Source organism: Rhinopithecus bieti, unplaced genomic scaffold (assembly GCF_001698545.2).
Source record: "Rhinopithecus bieti isolate Rb0 unplaced genomic scaffold, ASM169854v2 scaffold_74563, whole genome shotgun sequence".
NCBI lineage: Eukaryota > Metazoa > Chordata > Mammalia > Primates > Cercopithecidae > Rhinopithecus > Rhinopithecus bieti.
Window position 1 is genome coordinate 508303 of NW_016827726.1, and position 20568 is coordinate 528870.

A 20568-nucleotide genomic window follows, 5' to 3' on the forward strand; every position below is an offset into this window, starting at 1 on the left:
GCTAGTTTTTTGTATTTTTTAGCAGAGACGGGGTTTCACCGTATTAGCCAGGATGGTCTCGATCTCCTGACCTCATGATCCGCCCGTCTCGGCCTCCCAAAGTGCTGGGATTACAGGCTTGAGCCACCGCACCCGGCCAGACGTGGATGAATCTTAAATGCACACTGCTAAGTGAAAGAAGCAGTCTAAAGGCAGTGCATACTGTATGAATTCATGTATATGACATTCTGGAAAAGGCAAAACTACACAAACGGTAAACAGATCAACAGTTGCCAGGGGCTTGGCAGAAGGAAGGTTGAACAGGTAAAGCACAGGAGGTATTTTAGGGCAGTGAAACTACTCTACATGGTATTATAATGCTGGATACATGGCATTATGTATTTCTCAAATACCACAGAACTTTATAGCATAAGCAGTGTACCTTAATGTATGGATTTTTTAATCATTTGGGAGTTCAGGAGATCCCAAGATGGAATGTAGACTATGACAAAATAATCTAACTGTATTACAAATGTATGAAACAACCTCACTGAAGGGGGTAGAAGAAAAAAAGACGGACGTAAGTAGCTTTGGAAATGGTGGAGTCTGTAAGACTGAAGGCCTTAAGGAACTGCACGTAAACATTGTACCTACACACTTGGTAAAACTGATTCCCACAGGGATATGAGCTAACAATTCTGAAACCACTATACATGTGTCATGGAATTGAACAATTAAAATTCTATAAATGTCCATGCATGCTTAATGTTTAGCTCCCACTTGTAAGTGAGAACATGCAGTATTTGGTTTTCTGTTCCTGCATCAATTTGCTGCAGATTATGGCCTCCAACTCCATCCATGTTGCAGCAAAGGATATGACTTTATTTCTTTTTCGTGGCTGCATAGTATTTCGTGGTATGTATGTACCACATTTTTTATCCAATCCACCACCATTAATGAGCACCTTGTTTGATTCCATGTCTTTGCTATTGTGAATAGTGCAGTGATGAACATATGAGTGCATGTGTCTTTTTGTCTTGTCTTTTTTGTATAATTATCTATATTCCTTTGGGCATATACTCAGTAATGGAGTTGCTGGATTGAATGGTAGCTCTGTTTTAAGTTCTTTGAGAAATGTCCAAATGGTTTTCCACAGTGGCTGAACTAGTTTTCATTCCCACCAACAATGTATAAGCGTTTGACACTGCAGACTACAAGAAAGGGAAGGGAGGGAAGGGGACATGGGTTGCAAAACTACCCATTAGGTATTATGCTCACTACCTGGGTCCAACACACCCAAGTATCAATCCTACACATGTACCCCTTGTATCTAAAATAAAAGCTGAAATTAGAAAATAATAATAATAAAATAAAATTCGGCAAATGGATGACAGATGGTAGGAGCCAGATTCCTCACTGTTAGAATGAGAGTTACAGATAAGCAAGGTGAGAAGGCTAGAATGACCCATGTGGTAATGGATTCAAGTTGGAGACATCAGCAAGAACTCAAGTTTAACTTAGTATAGATACAAATGGTTACACATAAAAATATTTATGTGTATGTACATGGGCTTGAAGATGCATATATTTATTTGCTCTGTAAGCTAACAAGAGCTAGAAGTAACGACACTCCAGTAGCAATGAGCACACCTAAGTACCTAGATCTTGGTTTCTAACACCATCCTCCAATAAAAGGAACCAGAGCTCCCTGGAGAGAGGGTTGATTCTAGGGCTGGGGCAGGAAATATCTGAAATGAGCCTGGAACATCTTATAGAGCCTGAAAGTAAGGAAGTGCAGGAAAAAAAAAAAAAAAAAAAAAAAAAAAAAAAAAACCACAATGATAGGGGTATGTCAAAGAGATCAAGTAGCCAATGACAGAGCTCCCAATGGCCAAAGGTGGAAAGATCTGAGCAACAGAATAAAGTAGTATTGGATTATTACTCAAAGTTGAACATAGGTTACATGAGCCATACCAACATAAATAAATAATTGAATACATAAACAAACAACTATGGAAGAAAAGACACATCTCCTATGCAGAAGAATTCCAAATAATTCATGTAGATAACCCACCCCTAAGTGCAAACTGCACATAATGATATTCAAAAGGATATCATATTTTCCATATGGGTAATTTTACAGTGGAGACACCTGATAAACACTACTTCAGCCAGGAGATCAAGGTAATAAGTCATGTTGATAGTATACATTCTTGATATGATGTAATAAAAATGGCTCGGCTCACGCCTGTAATCCCAGCACTTTGTGAGGCTGAGGCAGGCGGATCACGAGGTCAGGAGATCAAGCTAACACGGTGAAACCCTGTCTCTATTAAAAATACAGAAAATTAGCCGGGCACAGTGGCGGGCACCTGTAGTCCCAGCTACTCGGGAGGCTGAGGCAGGAGAATGGCATGAACCCAGGAGGCAGAGCTTGTAGTGAGCAGAGATCTTGCCACCGCACTCCGGCAAAGGTGACAGAGTGAGACTCAGTCTTAAAAAAAAAAAAAAAGGCTCGGCAGTCTTCCTTCCGAAACCCCATAACCTCAGTCTAATTATGAGAAAAGCAAACAAATCCTGATTGAGGGACAATCTACAAATGACCACTACTCCTCAAAACTGTCAAAGTCATCCAAATAAGAAAAATCTGAGAAACTGTCCCAGCCAAGAGGACCCTGAGAATGTTTGATGACTAAATGTAATGTGCTGTGCTGAATGGGATCCTGGAATGGAAAAGAGCCTTTAGGGGAAAACTAAAGAAATTCAAACAAGATATAGATTATAGCAACATGAGTTCACTAACTGAGACCATACTGGCATCAGGTGTTACCAATAAGGGAAACTGGGTGTGGTGTATATGGGAACTCCCTATACTACACTTGCAGCTTTTCTGTAAATCTAAATCTATCCTATAATAAAAACTTGCTTTTATTTTTTGTCTGTTTTTTGTTTTTATTTTTTATTTTTTGAGACAGAGTCTAACTTTGTTGCCCAGGCTAAACTCCAGCTCAACCTCCACTTCTCGGGTTCAAGCAATTTTCCTGCCTCAGCCTCCCAAGTAGCTGGGATTACAGGCACCTGCCATCATGTCCAGCAAACTTTTGTCTTTCAAATTTTTGTAGAGACAGGGTTTCGCCATGTTGACCAGGCTAGTCTCAAACTCCTGGCCTTAGGTGACCTGCCTGTCTTGGCTTCCCATTGTGTTGGGATTACAGGCGTGAGTCACCATGCCCAGCCAAAACTTGCATTTAAAAAATGTGAACTGGTAGCCCGTATTTCTTGACAAACCCCAAGCTCTCTCCTCTGCCAGCTCTCCTCTCCTCCTCCGTGCCCTCTCTCCCTCCCTCCACACCCACCTCCTTCTCTGTTGCATTTGGAATCTCTATTAAATGCACATCAGTAGTTTAATAACGGTCAGGGAGAAAAACAAGAAAAATCAAGCTGACGGTTGAGTCTTGACTGCTCGTTCCTGTGAACGTAGAGTGAGTGTGAGCAGAGGCCTCATGACATGCAACCTTATTCTGGCCAAAGCAGTCAGCCACTTGTGAACCGATGCTCTAAAAAGAGGTCCCCAAAGACCTTCTCCTATACAAACTTGTGTTTGAAATCACTTAACCTCATTTACCAATCTCTGTCTACAACTGACTACATATTAGCAATGCTCCCTGATTGAGTATCTCGCCTCTGAGACCCCTCTGCATTTGACTCATTCTTCTAATCTTTTACAGGTTATACAGTCTGATGCTTCACATGTACATTTCTTCCTCCTTTTAGAATGAAAGATCAGATGAGGGAACCTGTCTTTTCCCTCAATACTGCCCTAAATGGTTTGATCCTCAAACCTGGGATTTAGAACTTGAAGCCTTCATTGCTCTTCTCTGGAAACATCTATAATTAGGAGCCTGTGGGAACATTTAACATAAAGGTATCACTAACATTTAATATCTGCGTCAATGATGAGAAAAATAGAATTTGAAAACCTCCCAAAAGGTTAAACCTAAGAACAAACACTGGAGTGTTTTTCAGTTTCAGAAGAATCAGAAGTGGTTGATGTCACGACGTAGACTGCTTTTTAGAAGAGGCTCTTAAACATTTGAGCAACAGCAACCGAGCCAGAAAACAGAGAGGATTCAACAGGGAAAATGGGAGTGGTCATTCCTGCTGTGCCCAGCAGCACCTGACATCTTTGCTCTCAAAACTTGGAGAAAATTCTTGCTGTGGTTTGTTCAGAGCCAGAGTACTAGAAGTCTCCAGGGCTCTGAGTTTTTACTATTAATAAAATATCCAAAACTGACCTGAGGGGAAATGCATTGGCTCCAAAATATGACAAAGGGACTGCAAAATTAAAATTAAGAACAATTTCACAAACGACATCTAAAAATCCTTCTTTTCTGCAGCAAATATATATATATGTATATATTTAAGAAGGAGGTGGGAGCATTTTAATATGTTTGATCTGATTTGCATTGGAGCACCAAAAGTAAGAGTAGATGAGGTCTGTGAAGGTCGTAAAACAAGGCAGTCCCCTGCGAAGGGCCACTTTGTGTCAACTTGTAGGACTTCAGACCTGTTCTCACTAATGACCCCCAACCTGGAGTCCCCAAGGCCCCCTTGTGTGTGTGTTTCAGCATTTCCCAAAAGCTGAACAGAGAAAATGATTTAACCTAGAAGAAGGGCACACAATGCATTATTTTCTAAATGAGATGCATGTCATCAGCATTATTCCAAATATGGACTCTGAGGAAGCTCAGTAAAAGGGTTCCTTTGTATAAGACCCCCACGTAGTGGTGAAAGTCATGTCCTGGGGGAAAGGGCAAGGGCTGGGAGCAGGGCAGGCCCTGTAACCCTGTGATCTGCACTGGTCCCCTGAGCCTCTGCAACCCAGGCCCCAGCCCCAGCCAGCCTCAGCCAAACCAGGCGCGGATGATCAAGCCAGAGATGTGCACAGGTGAGCTCAGAAACACATACGGTGCTCAAGACTGTACCTTCTTTCAAGGTCTCAGCACCCTCGGCCCAACCCCGCCAGCAAAGCAACCACAGCTGGAGCTCTTCCGACCTAACACCCAGTCCAGCATGCTTCTCCAAATAATTTTATTTTAATTAAACCTACGATATACATAAACACAAGATTCTTGTAAAAAGCAAGAAATATACAAAGTTAAACGTTAAGGCCTCCCGTCCTCGGTTCTCCCCAAAGCTCACTCTTCTCCCGAGAGAGATACCGCAGAGGTGCCCGGTCACGGGGGTGGAGCTTACACTTGAGGACTGGACTTACCCACCTAAATTATTTGCAATTCTTCCGCATGGGAGATCTGTCTATGAACGCACATTTATTTATTTGTTTGTTTCCATTATTCAGGTGGGTAGGCACTTTTCTACATCTTTTTCTATGTATTTACATTAAGAAATACATACTTCTTACACTTTTTGAAATAAAAGGAACTGTATTGTTTGACAGCTTGTTTTTTCACTTAGTAATATGCTCTGAACGTTCTTTCTTAACTGTGCTTATGGATCTACCTTTCTTTTAAACTACCATGTACTAGCAACAATGTACATTTTAGTAATTCATTCCCCTCCTGCTGGACTCCTGGGTTGTCTTCGGCTGGCTTTTACAAGCAAGGCTGCAGCGTGCATCCCTTACACACACATCTCTGAGCACACAGGTGAGGAGGCATGTAAAAGAGATTCGTGGAAGTGGGATTGCTGGGCCAGATTGTGTGCATGCTTTCAAGTTTGGTTGTCCTAGCCAAATCCCCCTTCCACTTGTCCGTATCCATTTACACTGCTACGAATAGGACAGGAAAGTGTCCGTTTCTTGCCCCAACCCAGAAGTTCTGCTATTCAGTGGAACCTCATCCAACTGTGACATTCTAAATGTCATGGCCCTAGGAGCAAGCAATCTTATTAGTACCAACGAAAGCTTTCTAAAAATGGCATGCCAATTTGCTCTTGCCTTGAAGATATTATGACCAGTCTTTTTAAACAAACTAGAACCCTCACCTTATTGCCCCCGGACTGGATCCTCTTTAATCCTCTCATTTGCCAGTCAGGAACATACTGTTTTACAGTAAGTAAAAACCCACAGCTGTTTTGGCAGAATTAGCGTGGAGCACCCATCTCCCCTGACACCCCCCCTCAACCATTTAACAGTGAACAGCAGGGTGCATTAAAGAAGCTCTTACAAATGGGGCTGACCATTATCTTAATTACAGTCAACATGTTTATAATGCTAAATACATCTGTCCTAAAAACTCAATTTCAAAACAGCATGCGTGGGGCTAGATAATCTGGGAGCACATTTGTGACATTTGGTTGACATTTCCTCTCTCTCCTGGATAAAAGGGTTGACTGCTATCCAGGCACATCCCCATGAGAGAGAGCCATTTAATCACTATGTCACTTATTTTTCCTGTGATTGTGTCAGTGATGGAGAAACCTAATTTAACAGAAAAGATCAGCCCTTATAAACTCAGCAAAGTCAATCCCACAACAAAAATTAAGGTGTGTGTATAAGCACCTAAACTTTTTATAAAGTTATCAATTCACTTATTCATCTAATGGACTAAAATATTAACTTGGGTGCCTATTGCATGCCAGGCCATGTGGGTGCTGGGAATACAGTGTTGAAAAGGATGCACCGAGCTCTCCAAGGGCTGCCTCACTCACTGGAGAGAACGGGAACCAAACAGCACACAGGACAAGATGGATGTCCTGCAAGGGGGCTGGAGTCTGGAGGGAAGGATTCCAGCTCTGAGGCCCACACTTGAAATGAGTCTCAAACAGATGAGGATGACAGGGAGGAAGGGTGTCCCAGCTGGAAGAAAAGCAAAGACCTGCCACCAGCGTGCCTTTGAGAGCAGTGGGCAGGTGAGCACAGCTGGAGAGGGTGTGCAGAAGGGAAGGTCATGCTCACACCCAGGGGCTCCCAGGAGATAATCTGGTTAATTATTCAGGTGACCGAGAAGGGGCTTCTGCAGAGGGTAGAGATCACTCCAAAGCCACTAATTTGGCAGCCTGTAAGTCCCCATTTGGACCAAACGTCATACATTTAAATTAATCTCCACTTCACATCCTATAGCCAGAAAATCCATCTAGCACCCACTTCCCAGTCCCATGTTTTCAGGCACTGGAGCTCCCACCCCAGCTCTCCTCATTCCCTGTCTCTTTCTACCTGTCAAAGCTCTGTCCGTCCTTCAAGCCCACCTCCAATGCCACTTCCTTCCCAGCGCTGTGCTCGGTTCCCATGCTCTGCCAGCAACACTCCCGGGTCTTCCCCATCCTGCCTTTACGCTCTCATGTCCCTCTCCAAAAGCACCAGGCAAGTGTAGGTAAATGTTTACTGAAATAAGGTGTACCCTGACTGAATTGATCTGCAAACATAGGAATGTTTCAGCCCTTGAGTAAGCCATCTCCCTATTTTGTTGTCTTTGAACTCCACAAGGTCATGTTTTTGAAATGTAAATGTCTCAAACGTTTTCTTCCACTCTACCCAAAGATACAAGCTTCCTGTTATCATTGCTCACTTAACCCTTGCAAAGACCGTCAACCTCAGTGTTGCTAATGTTCACAGCCCGGTAATATTCACAGCTGGTTCGCAGAAGTTTATAAAACCATTGTCTCTACTTTTTGTATATCCTTGAAAAATGTCAATAAGAAGAAGAATTTTTTAATGCACAGTATTTGAGATATTTGGAACCCTCTTAGGAAGTCCTTGTTTGGTTAGGACTATTTCCTGGTAAACAGATTCTTGATTAAAAGAATAGGCTTTGAAGCCAGACAGCCTAAATTCAAAGCTGGCCCCATCATTTACCAGCTATGTGACCCTGAACACATTACATGCCCTCTCTCAATATTAATTATGATCTGTAAGATAGCAGTGATGATAGGTGTGCCCACCTCATAGGATGAGTATCAGAATGGAGTGAGATGAGGAATATGCATAGTGCTTGACACAACGCAGGGTACGTGGTTATCAAGGCTCAATAAAATTGAATTATTGGCATTATCTGGAAAAAATCTCCTTCTCCTTACATCATACTTTCAAAACATTTTTTGATGATGGTTTATTTGCATATATATCTTTCTCCTCTAAGACTAGAATAGTGTCTAATCCATTTCTGTGTCCCTAGCATCCAGCACAGGGTCTGAATCATAAAAAGTGCTCCTAAAAGGTTACTAACTTCAAATCATATTGAATCATATATATACATATACACACATATGTATGTATATGCATATATGTACGTATACATATGTATATGTCTCTAAGTACATATGTGTGTGTGTGTGTGTGTGTGTGTGTGTATACAATTACCTCTATACAACCATGTCACTCTAGGGAACTGCAAGCCTCAGAAATCATGTGGAAGTTGTACCCAAAGACTTTAGAGAAAGCCTAGTAGACTTACACAAATACATCAAGCACCCAGAAATAAACTTCGCTGAAATTGTGACTCCAGCATTCCTTATTTTGACTTGTCCATTCTTTCATTCATTTAACAAAGATTTAATAAGCAACTCCTATAAGACAGGGAGTGTGTCAGAGGCTTAGGAATATACAAAGAGAGGAGGAAAGAAATGAAATAGCTCTGGCTCTCATATGCGCATGATATAGGGAAAATGATAAGGAAGTAAGGAGATCATTTCACGACAACGTGGTGGGCCTTTGGGAAGAAATTAGGGAGTAGAGGTGGGAAGAAGATGCCAAGGAGGAACTCCGGTGAGTCGGAGTGGACGGACAGGCAACAGGGAAGGGCAACCCAGGTCAGGGAACGGCAGGCACAGAGGCCTAAAAGCAAGAAAGGACTCCAAAAACTGGACGAAGCTCACAATGCCTGCAGAGTGGTGCTGCTGCGGTCATAGCAATAGATGAGGCTGCAGAGGCCACCAGAGGCAGGATCATGAAAGGCTCTGAATGAACTTTATTTTTTTTACTAAAAGTAATATTTTGCCTATAATGAATTTTATATCACCCTACAATTCAGCCTTCCTAGGTCCCACCACCACTGCCATTTTGCTAGCATTTCTGCCAGTGGAAGCATGAAAAGTAGTATCACTTCTGAGTACGCAGCTCAGGGCAGATCCTTTTCAATGGCTGAAAACATTTACCGATTTTGAAAACTGGTAGAGTCTGTATTCTATAAGCATGAGAAAAATTCCAACTGGCTTTGTATACTTTCTCATAGTGATTAGAAAGTTAAACCCTTTTAAAAAAAAAAAGAAAGAAAGAAAGTTAAACCCTTTTAAATCAGAGATTATTCTTTTTTTTTTTTTTTGAGACAGAGTCTCGCTCTGTCGCCCAGGCTGGAGTGCAGTGGCCAGATCTCAGCTCACTGCAAGCTCCGCCTCCCGGGTTTAAGCCATTCTCCTGCCTCAGCCTCCCGAGTAGCTGGGACTACAGGCGCCTGCCACCTCGCCCGGCTAGTTTTTTGTATTTTTTAGTAGAGACGAGGTTTCACCATGTTAGCCAGGAGGGTCTCGATCTCCTGACCTCGTGATCCGCCCGTCTCGGCCTCCCAAAGTGCTGGGATTACAGGCTTGAGCCATAGCGCCCGGCCCAGAGATTATTCTTGAGCTGCTAATACTATTTAAATTACAACTCCCAAATCTTGAATGATGTAACAGACTAAAGTCCAAATGCTGCTTTTTAAATTCTGTGCATCACACAGAAGTTACTTAACGTGACAGAAGGCAACATAGATTGGCCTGGTAACAAAATCTTGGCGGTTTTGTCTGTACTAGAATGCTCACCATCCTCTCAATCCTCCGTAAAATAAACAGGTTGATTTGTCATCATTTATATCCAGGAAGTCTCAAACATATCCACAGAGATGCATCTAATCTATATAGTACTACAATTTCATAGCCCAGAGGGCCCAATCCTTCTCATGACCAAAGTAACCAGATCATGCAAAGCAGTAAGTCCTAAATTTAACAGCCGGCAGGCCATCAACTCATTTATTACTCCTGAAACAAATTCTACAAGATAAAGACATTTTAAGAAGAACATGTTGTGGATAGATTTATTCCATCAGTATCTAGCGGCAACTGAAAGCAATTTTCTTAACCACACAGATACAAAAAGCCACTTGCTTTTGGAATACCAGATAACTGCACCAAAAGACAATAGTGTCTGGGAAAATCCCAAGCCACCTGTACTCTGCAAGTCATTTCCACTTGCTTTAAGCAAACATACAACAAGTCAAGTATATAGCAAATCCATTATTACTAATGTAACAAATATTGTGATTAACCCCTTCAAAATAGAGATCTTGCAAAGAATCAGTGAGCACGTCTCAGTGCTCAGAGCTCTCATAGGCATTAACTTCATTTTAACCCTCCCAAGAACCTGCATATTTATTTCAATTTCACAAATGGGCAAACAGGCTGAGAGGCAAAGGCATAGGGCTATGCTCACACAGGTAGCTGCAATTCCTATCTGAAATGTCAGCCCTCCCCTGCCTGAAGCAAACCCTGAGCTTTTTCACATTCCAGGCCCTCAGCTGTGGGCTGGCTCTGGGGGAAAGAGTGGCTGACATGCTGCTGGTGCAGACCTGGAGATAAATCATGGTGGAGTCCCCAGAGAGTGGGGCGTTCAGAAAGTCACTGAAGTTAGACTACATATCAATTTGCTTTGGGGGGCAACACCCCCAATGAGAAAGTTAATGCAGAGGTTTTGCTCTTCCCATTTAATGGCTCAGGATAACTGAGGCTCAGAAAGCATGACTTGCTTAGATGCCAAGAGAAACCAGTAACTTTCCTGAATGAAACCTACCCTATGCATTGAATCCCAGTGTTCAATCCTCACTTCCACAAAACTTCCTGCTGTGTCAGTGACCAATAAGACCTGTGTATCTAGTTGATTAGGAAAGATGCCTTCTTGGATGGAGAGGGAAAAAAAGCATCTCTTTCAGGCTGTCTTAATCTTGGTAAAGTGTTTCACACATATTTAGCATTATTAAGGCTCATAAATACAGTTAAAAATGAAGTGAATGTCATCTTGTAATTTCACTTTTGTAATTATAAATCAAGTTCTCTGAAAGCTTCTTTGAGTAAAAGTAACATTTTCTAAGATGCCCTTTATCAATCCAATATGCCAGGAATCCAAAGTATAGTCTCACTGAAGGTGTATTGAATGTTATAATTATTGAACATAATTTCTAGACATATCACTCATTTTCACTCTTTTGCCGAGGAGATACAACTGTAAAGTCTCCTATTTCATTGGTTTGATAATTCTGCCTGAGCATTGTAGCTTGTGTTGCTGAGCTTCCAATTTAAGAACAAAATTAGGCTTCAAAGAATAAAGATACCCATAAAGTTAGGAAACAGAGAGAAAAGGCATCATGCTTTATGGGTGCTCATTCTAGATATGTTCATTATATGCCAAAGCCCAGAGAAGGCAAATTCGGAATTTAAAAAGACACCATCTGTTATGTGATGTTCCAAATTACAAACCTAACCCTTAATTTCTATATACCTGCCGTTTAGCTGTTCTCTTTCCTCAGTACAGGAAAAAAAAATGGCTTAGCATATTAACTGAGTAGCTTTGGCAGGACCTATGGATGTGCCTCATAAGACATTTTGGTGAGCTCAGCATCACAACCTGTATATTCTGTCCAGAAAAAAAAATTGTTGTATTTTACTTTTAAAACAACCATCACATGTACAGTGGTTGCCATCAGCTGAGAGGCTACAACAACCCAGCAGCAAGCCATGGTCTTTTCTGAAATTTTATTTTCTTTAAAATAGGCTTTTGAAAGAAAAAAAGCAGAGATTTTAGAAAGTTTTAAAATCTGTGAAATGAAAAGTAAAATAATTCCTCAAGTAATTCCTCTTTTCAAAAAAATGATTAAGACAGAAGACAAAAGAGTATATAGCCCAAATCAGAAAACATTTTCACTCGAAATATTCAAAGGCAACATGTGCCATATGTAACAGAAGAAACTCCCATTAAAGAAAAAATATATATATACTTGAAAATGCCTGTGTTTCCTTCCTTGTAGATCTGAAATGTTCTAGTTTTAAAAACACGTTTAGCAAACGCAACACAGCTCATTCAGGGTTGATTTGAGTTCACAAAATATTTTTATTATGTGTAAGAAAGCATACAGCCAATAAAATTAAGAAAACATTCACAATACATAAATAACACGGACCTGATGCAGGAGATATTTTTCAGATTTTTTTTCTTTTCACGGATTGCATCTAAATGTTAAGTTCATTGCTTATCAAGAAGAATACTTTGTAAACATTTCAAAGAAACTCTGTTGAAATGCCTCACGAGTTGGCATCTGGCAAGGGAGGCTTATGATACTTTTTACAGTCCGGGTGATGATGCAGGAACTTGATTCCAAAGCACAGAGAAAGGATTAGCATTTGTCAAAAGAGATGCTGATGGCTTTAGGGGGCTCAATACACCCAAAAGGAAGCATTCTTCTGTTTCTCCCACCAACAGAAGTATCTGACTCAAGGATGATAATGAGGCACTATTCGTTGGTCAGTATACCATTAACATTTAAAGACTTCTTTAAAACTCAGCTCTAAATTCAGATGGAAGCACTACAAAAAGTAGCCCCACTGAGTGGCTTGGCTTGACCTGGTAAGTTGGAAATGCAGGGTTTGAGTCTGGTCCCTTAGTGGGACTGCTGTAACCCACTGTCCTTGCTATGCATCTCTCTCCAGGAAAGCCATTTGTCTGGTTCAGAAAAACTACCTGACACGTGAAATGAGAAAAGATGGAGAGGGCCAATTATTTTACATAAATACAAAGCAGCGTATACTTTTCATTACCAACGAAGACCATAAATTTAATGCTGGGTTCCTCTGAAGCTGGCTTTTATTTAAGATATTTACAGAATTGCAAATTCCCCTGGGAAAGTCTTTTGTCATTTAAAACATTTTGAACACAGTAGTAGCTGTACTTTTAAATTTTCAAAATCTTTTCAGAAAAAAAAGCATTTATAGCATTTGTCAATTCTCACCTTGCATTTATTTGTATCCATGAATTTTAAGGAATCATTTCAACTTTATTCTCTTATCTATCAGTTTCTGCTCTGTTTCTAGAAGTTACATGAACATTTAGAATGTCACAGAATCTGTGTGTTTGTTTCATTGGCTTATAAAGTGCTAGTTAAATGGCCAGAAATGTGGTTGTAAGGTCTTGGATAAAGCTCATTAATTTATCCTATTAAATATGATAAATATAGATTTATTATATAATAAATTAAAAATATCCATATATACAATAAATAAATAGAACCAATATCAACAAAACATCTCTCAATTCTGGAAAAAATTTTCATTCCTACTGTGAGGCTCAATTAATGTTTTAGAAATAATGTATGAAGGCATGCACCTACCTTTACAATCTGAAAACTTTGCTTGGAACAGTGTTAGCACCTGTTTGTATACAGCAAACTCAACCCATCTCATTTTCTTCCCAGAAAGATTTGATTTTAAGTGAAGCTGTTCACTGTTGATTCTTTGCCCTATTTTGTAAGTCCTAAGATAAGAATAAATTTCTAAAAGCAATTCTGAAGCCAAAGACATGTCCCTTGTGGCTCCCCATGTTTGTAGCGTCCCCGTTTGATTGACTATGAACAACACAGAAAATACACTGGAATGTGTTTGAAAATAGAGTTAGTTGTGTGTTGGAAAGCAGCAGAGGGCTCTCCTGACACCTCAGAGTCTCACCATACCTTAGTTTCTTAACAGCAAGCCCCAGAGCAAGTTCCTCTAGCTTTTGGGATGAGCATGTGTGGCAGGATTCATCTGGGAGTTCAACTTGGGTGCTGTCCGTTTTGTGTGATGGGTTGGATCTTCTCCAGAGAGACGTCAGTGTCGTAGTCCAATATGACCGATAGGGCTGGGGACAGCTTCTCCAAGGGTCTGGCGATTCCAGCTGCCTCCTCCTTTTTCAGGTCCTCAGAGGAGCCCACAGCATGTGGGATCAGGTAAACCAGATTGCACTCCTTGGAGATAGAACCTCGTGGCTCGTGATGGCTGGAAAACATCGCGGCCCCGTTGTTATTGATACTCACCGTCTCTATGGCATTATTTGTCGCAGGGCAAAGTCTGTAGCATCCTAAGAGGGTTGAAAATGCCTTCCGAAAATCAGCATTAAAGGCATAAATGATGGGGTTTAAGGATGAATTCGCCCACCCAAACCACACAAACACGTCAAAGGTGATGGAATCAATGCAGAAAGGCTGTGTCTCCCCAGACCCACAGAAGGGCAAAATGCAGTTCAAGATGAAGAAAGGCAGCCAGCAGCACACAAACACGCCCATGATCACCGACAGCGTCTTCAGGACTTTAGTTTCTCTTTTGAAGGACATCTTAAAAGAACTTTCCGGTTGAGAACATTCGACAGGCTTTCCATTACCTGTGGTGGTCTGGCAATTCTTGGCATGGACTGCTGCCCTCTCCAAGGCCGCAATGCGCCGTATTTGTTTCTGAGCAATCCTGTAGATCCTGGTGTAGGTGACAATCATGATGGCCACAGGGATGTAAAAACTTATTACAGAGGATGAGATGGCATATGTCCTGCTGAGGCTGGAATCACAGTTGTCTATGGTCTCGGCCAGGGAAGTGGCATTCCCATCAGAGGGGCTGGTGGGTTTTGCCTTGTGCCAGCTGAGCTGCACTGGGATGAAGGAGATGAGTACAGACAAGGTCCATGCCACACTGATCAGGATGAAGGCTGCCTTGGGGGTCATCTTTCTCTCATACCGGAAAGGGCTGGAGATAGCCCAGTACCTGTCCACGCTGATCACACAGAGGTTGAGGATGGATGCGGTGGAGCACATGATGTCAAAGGCCACCCAGATGTTACAGAAGGACCCAAAGGGCCAGAAGCCAGCAATCTCAGCCACTGCTTTCCAGGGCATGACCAAGACGGCCACCAAGAGATCTGACACAGCCAAGGAGATGACAAAGAAGTTGGTCACCTTGGACCGCAGGTGTCGGAACCTGATAACGGCAGCACAGACCAGCGTGTTCCCCAGGAGCGTGGACAGGATGAGAAGCGACAGGAAACAGGCAGTGAGGATACGAACAGAGAAGTCCCTCTCCACCACCAGCCCAGTCCCGTCCATGGCAGAGGTGTTCAGAGTCCTCATCTTCCTAAGGGAAAGCACATTAGGGGCTCTGACACCCCTCAAGTTCCTAAGCAGGGAATAGGGGTCAGTCAGATTTCCAGGAGTCCTCCCCAGCAGGCAGCCCCTTGCACAGCCCTATTGCTTCGCTGGCAGAGGACCTCACCAACATTCCAAGAGAGGACTGCTGGAGTGGCAATCCAAGTCAATCCTGAGGACTGTCACTCTTGATTTCTACATTTGTCTTCTGACTCCCTTGCTGCAGGTCACTGTCCTGGACACCAGAAAGCCCCTGAATTCCCCCAAATAAAGCGTTGGCTTTTTAGCATGTTCTAAATCATCAATCCAGTGACTCCTGGGCCTCTGCTCTGTTAGTCAGTTGCAATCACATTTCCGGGCTCTTGCTTCTCTGGTGATGACAGGAAATTCTCCCCTTCCGAGACACAGCTGAAAATACATGTCTTCTCGCTCCTCCAAGCCGCTGGCTCCTCAGCAGCTCTCCAAACGCCTTAAAAAGCAAAGAGAAAACACACGGTCTTTTTCCAAGACTTAAGCAGATCGCATCTTTACTCACGTCAAGCCCAACCTAATAATCCCCAGGGCAAGCCCGTCCCAGCCACCTACCTTGCCTTGGGGTCGTCTCTCTCAAAGCCCCTGGAGCTTGGAATGTGGACTTCGCCAGGCGCAAGGGCTCTGAAACGCTGAGGAAGCGTGCCTGAGCCCAGTCAGCTGGGAGCAGCAGGGGTTCGGCTCCCGGTGCGCAAAAATCGCCGGGGTGCGTTTGGGGAAAGGATCCCAGGCCAGGTACCTAGAGAGGAGGCGCCGCCCCACTGCCTTGAACAGCTAGGGATTGTTCAAGGGGCACTGTACCCAGGCTAAGGGCTCCTGGGCACTCGGAGCTTCCTTGGGAGAGAGCATTCCCAGGACTGGTGCCCTGGGCAGCTTCTTTTCTTGGCTTCCTTTCGGGAGCCCAGAGCCTTGGTGAACCTTGGGCGGCCTTCAGCCCTACAGAGCAGGGCCCTGCGCCTCCCCGCAGGAACTGCCCGCGACCTCTCAGGAGCCTGTGGCAATGCGAGGCAGCGAGCCGAGCTGGCACCAGCAGGCGCACGGGCCGGCGGGGTTCCCGCGGGGCACAGCCCACCCCGCCCGCGCGTCCCTCCCCTGCCCTGGGGGCGGTCCTCGCTTGACAGTCAGAGTTGCGGGCGACAGCTGCACGTGGTCCCCCTGGATGGTTCTGCTGGCGAGGTGGGCGGAGGACGCCCGGGTGAGTGCTTGCCCTCCCTGGTTATCTCGCCAGTCTCCGGAGCTCAGCGCAGCACGCTCAGGGCCGGCGAGACAAATCCGACGTCAGAACCTCAAGTAAGCTTGAGTCCCCTGAAAGCAAAGCTCGGCCCCGACATCCAGCGCCTCTTGGGGTCAACCCCTAGCCCGACCCAAAGCCATAANGATAAATATAGATTTATTATATAATAAATTAAAAATATCCATATATACAATAAATAAATAGACCAATATCAACAAAACATCTCTCAATTCTGGAAAAAATTTTCATTCCTACTGTGAGGCTCAATTAATGTTTTAGAAATAATGTATGAAGGCATGCACCTACCTTTACAATCTGAAAACTTTGCTTGGAACAGTGTTAGCACCTGTTTGTATACAGCAAACTCAACCCATCTCATTTTCTTCCCAGAAAGATTTGATTTTAAGTGAAGCTGTTCACTGTTGATTCTTTGCCCTATTTTGTAAGTCCTAAGACAAGAATAAATTTCTAAAAGCAATTCTGAAGCCAAAGACATGTCCCTTGTGGCTCCCCATGTTTGTAGCGTCCCCGTTTGATTGACTATGAACAACACAGAAAATACACTGGAATGTGTTTGAAAATAGAGTTAGTTGTGTGTTGGAAAGCAGCAGAGGGCTCTCCTGACACCTCAGAGTCTCACCATACCTTAGTTTCTTAACAGCAAGCCCCAGAGCAAGTTCCTCTAGCTTTTGGGATGAGCATGTGTGGCAGGATTCATCTGGGAGTTCAACTTGGGTGCTGTCCGTTTTGTGTGATGGGTTGGATCTTCTCCAGAGAGACGTCAGTGTCGTAGTCCAATATGACCGATAGGGCTGGGGACAGCTTCTCCAAGGGTCTGGCGATTCCAGCTGCCTCCTCCTTTTCAGGTCCTCAGAGGAGCCCACAGCATGTGGGATCAGGTAAACCAGATTGCACTCCTTGGAGATAGAACCTCGTGGCTCGTGATGGCTGGAAAACATCGCGGCCCCGTTGTTATTGATACTCACCGTCTCTATGGCATTATTTGTCGCAGGGCAAAGTCTGTAGCATCCTAAGAGGGTTGAAAATGCCTTCCGAAAATCAGCATTAAAGGCATAAATGATGGGGTTTAAGGATGAATTCGCCCACCCAAACCACACAAACACGTCAAAGGTGATGGAATCAATGCAGAAAGGCTGTGTCTCCCCAGACCCACAGAAGGGCAAAATGCAGTTCAAGATGAAGAAAGGCAGCCAGCAGCACACAAACACGCCCATGATCACCGACAGCGTCTTCAGGACTTTAGTTTCTCTTTTGAAGGACATCTTAAAAGAACTTTCCGGTTGAGAACATTCGACAGGCTTTCCATTACCTGTGGTGGTCTGGCAATTCTTGGCATGGACTGCTGCCCTCTCCAAGGCCGCAATGCGCCGTATTTGTTTCTGAGCAATCCTGTAGATCCTGGTGTAGGTGACAATCATGATGGCCACAGGGATGTAAAACTTATTACAGAGGATGAGATGGCATATGTCCTGCTGAGGCTGGAATCACAGTTGTCTATGGTCTCGGCCAGGGAAGTGGCATTCCCATCAGAGGGGCTGGTGGGTTTTGCCTTGTGCCAGCTGAGCTGCACTGGGATGAAGGAGATGAGTACAGACAAGGTCCATGCCACACTGATCAGGATGAAGGCTGCCTTGGGGTCATCTTTCTCTCATACCGGAAAGGGCTGGAGATAGCCCAGTACCTGTCCACGCTGATCACACAGAGGTTGAGGATGGATGCGGTGGAGCACATGATGTCAAAGGCCACCCAGATGTTACAGAAGGACCCAAAGGGCCAGAAGCCAGCAATCTCAGCCACTGCTTTCCAGGGCATGACCAAGACGGCCACCAAGAGATCTGACACAGCCAAGGAGATGACAAAGAAGTTGGTCACCTTGGACCGCAGGTGTCGGAACCTGATAACGGCAGCACAGACCAGCGTGTTCCCCAGGAGCGTGGACAGGATGAGAAGCGACAGGAAACAGGCAGTGAGGATACGAACAGAGAAGTCCCTCTCCACCACCAGCCCAGTCCCGTCCATGGCAGAGGTGTTCAGAGTCCTCATCTTCCTAAGGGAAAGCACATTAGGGGCTCTGACACCCCTCAAGTTCCTAAGCAGGGAATAGGGGTCAGTCAGATTTCCAGGAGTCCTCCCCAGCAGGCAGCCCCTTGCACAGCCCTATTGCTTCGCTGGCAGAGGACCTCACCAACATTCCAAGAGAGGACTGCTGGAGTGGCAATCCAAGTCAATCCTGAGGACTGTCACTCTTGATTTCTACATTTGTCTTCTGACTCCCTTGCTGCAGGTCACTGTCCTGGACACCAGAAAGCCCCTGAATTCCCCAAATAAAGCGTTGGCTTTTAGCATGTTCTAAATCATCAATCCAGTGACTCCTGGGCCTCTGCTCTGTTAGTCAGTTGCAATCACATTTCCGGGCTCTTGCTTCTCTGGTGATGACAGGAAATTCTCCCCTTCCGAGACACAGCTGAAAATACATGTCTTCTCGCTCCTCCAAGCCGCTGGCTCCTCAGCAGCTCTCCAAACGCCTTAAAAGCAAAGAGAAAACACACGGTCTTTTCCAAGACTTAAGCAGATCGCATCTTTACTCACGTCAAGCCCAACCTAATAATCCCCAGGGCAAGCCCGTCCCAGCCACCTACCTTGCCTTGGGGTCGTCTCTCTCAAAGCCCCTGGAGCTTGGAATGTGGACTTCGCCAGGCGCAAGGGCTCTGAAACGCTGAGGAAGCGTGCCTGAGCCCAGTCAGCTGGGAGCAGCAGGGGTTCGGCTCCCGGTGCGCAAAATCGCCGGGGTGCGTTTGGGGAAAGGATCCCAGGCCAGGTACCTAGAGAGGAGGCGCCGCCCCACTGCCTTGAACAGCTAGGGATTGTTCAAGGGGCACTGTACCCAGGCTAAGGGCTCCTGGGCACTCGGAGCTTCCTTGGGAGAGAGCATTCCCAGGACTGGTGCCCTGGGCAGCTTCTTTTCTTGGCTTCCTTTCGGGAGCCCAGAGCCTTGGTGAACCTTGGGCGGCCTTCAGCCCTACAGAGCAGGGCCCTGCGCCTCCCCGCAGGAACTGCCCGCGACCTCTCAGGAGCCTGTGGCAATGCGAGGCAGCGAGCCGAGCTGGCACCAGCAGGCGCACGGGCCGGCGGGGTTCCCGCGGGGCACAGCCCACCCCGCCCGCGCGTCCCTCCCCTGCCCTGGGGCGGTCCTCGCTTGACAGTCAGAGTTGCGGGCGACAGCTGCACGTGGTCCCCTGGATGGTTCTGCTGGCGAGGTGGGCGGAGGACGCCCGGGTGAGTGCTTGCCCTCCCTGGTTATCTCGCCAGTCTCCGGAGCTCAGCGCAGCACGCTCAGGGCCGGCGAGACAAATCCGACGTCAGAACCTCAAGTAAGCTTGAGTCCCCTGAAAGCAAAGCTCGGCCCCGACATCCAGCGCCTCTTGGGGTCAACCCCTAGCCCGACCCAAAGCCATAAGCAAGCAGGAGCCCCCCATTCTCTGCACACCAACTCCTACAACTGCCAGCCGACGTCCGACCTGCGTTGTCTCCAAGTGCCCCCTAAGTAGGGTGAGAGATGCCCGTGGGCGCCTGTACTCACCGCTCTCAGGGAGGGCGCGGCGCAGCGGCGATCAGGGCCAGCGCGCGCCGCTGCGTCACGAGGGGACACACTCCTTCTCCGCCCAGGTGGCGGGCGCGTCCCGGCTGCGGTCAACGCTGGACTGCAGCCGGTGCCCCGCACCTACCCAGCGCCCCAACCCGAGCGCCGCGCGCTCCGTGTGCCCGGGGCGCCCTCTGCCGGCGGCTGCGACTTCCCGAGGCCCCGCTGTGCCCTCGCAGGTACCAACCTCACTCACAAGCGTTCCAGCGACCGCCAGGGACCCGCGCCGCGGCTCGTTTTTCCCCATCCATGACTGCCAGAACCTGAACTCAGGGAAGCGGAACTTCTTCACTCAGGGCTCCTCCGCTTGAAATACGCCGAAAAAAGGACATGGGTGAAAAATTTTACTTTGCTGGCATTGTATTCGTGAACCAATGTTTCCTCCTGTGCGCCCACTGCGTTCAAACCTGGGGCGCTAGAGCAGCCGAGACGCAAGCCTTACTCTCAAAGAGAAAGGCAGAGCGGGCATTGACTCAGCAGCATCCGTGTTGTCGGTGCACTCTTTACGTTGCTCCCCCGTTAAA

The 20568-nt window shown here is 45.5% G+C and overlaps 2 protein-coding genes across 3 annotated transcripts in view; both read right to left on the reverse strand.

Moving 5' to 3' along the window:
- The window catches only part of LOC108523462 (D(1A) dopamine receptor), a 114292-nt gene extending 97910 nt beyond the window's left edge, over positions 1-16382 (reverse strand). Inside the window, exons 1-2 of one of the 2 annotated variants that reach the window (XR_001883815.1) lie at positions 15705-16382; positions 13683-15588 (exon numbers count right to left, since the gene is read on the reverse strand). Coding sequence is in view for 1 of the 2 variants with exons in the window: in XM_017864081.1 (XP_017719570.1) it covers positions 13764-15104 (1341 nt within the window). In the remaining variant the exon portion in view is untranslated. Of the gene's footprint in view, positions 1-12059; positions 15589-15704 lie in introns of those variants that run through there. The other variant, XM_017864081.1, reaches the window with a different exon arrangement.
- Positions 16383-16612: 230 nt separating this feature from the next.
- LOC108523468 (D(1A) dopamine receptor-like) lies at positions 16613-18709 on the reverse strand. The gene is given in 4 exon segments (XM_017864084.1): positions 16613-17246; positions 17249-17845; positions 17848-18042; positions 18045-18709. Coding segments are annotated over 4 exon segments (1332 nt in total). The 5' UTR covers positions 18448-18709; the 3' UTR covers positions 16613-17109.
- Between the last annotated feature and the right edge of the window lie 1859 nt (positions 18710-20568).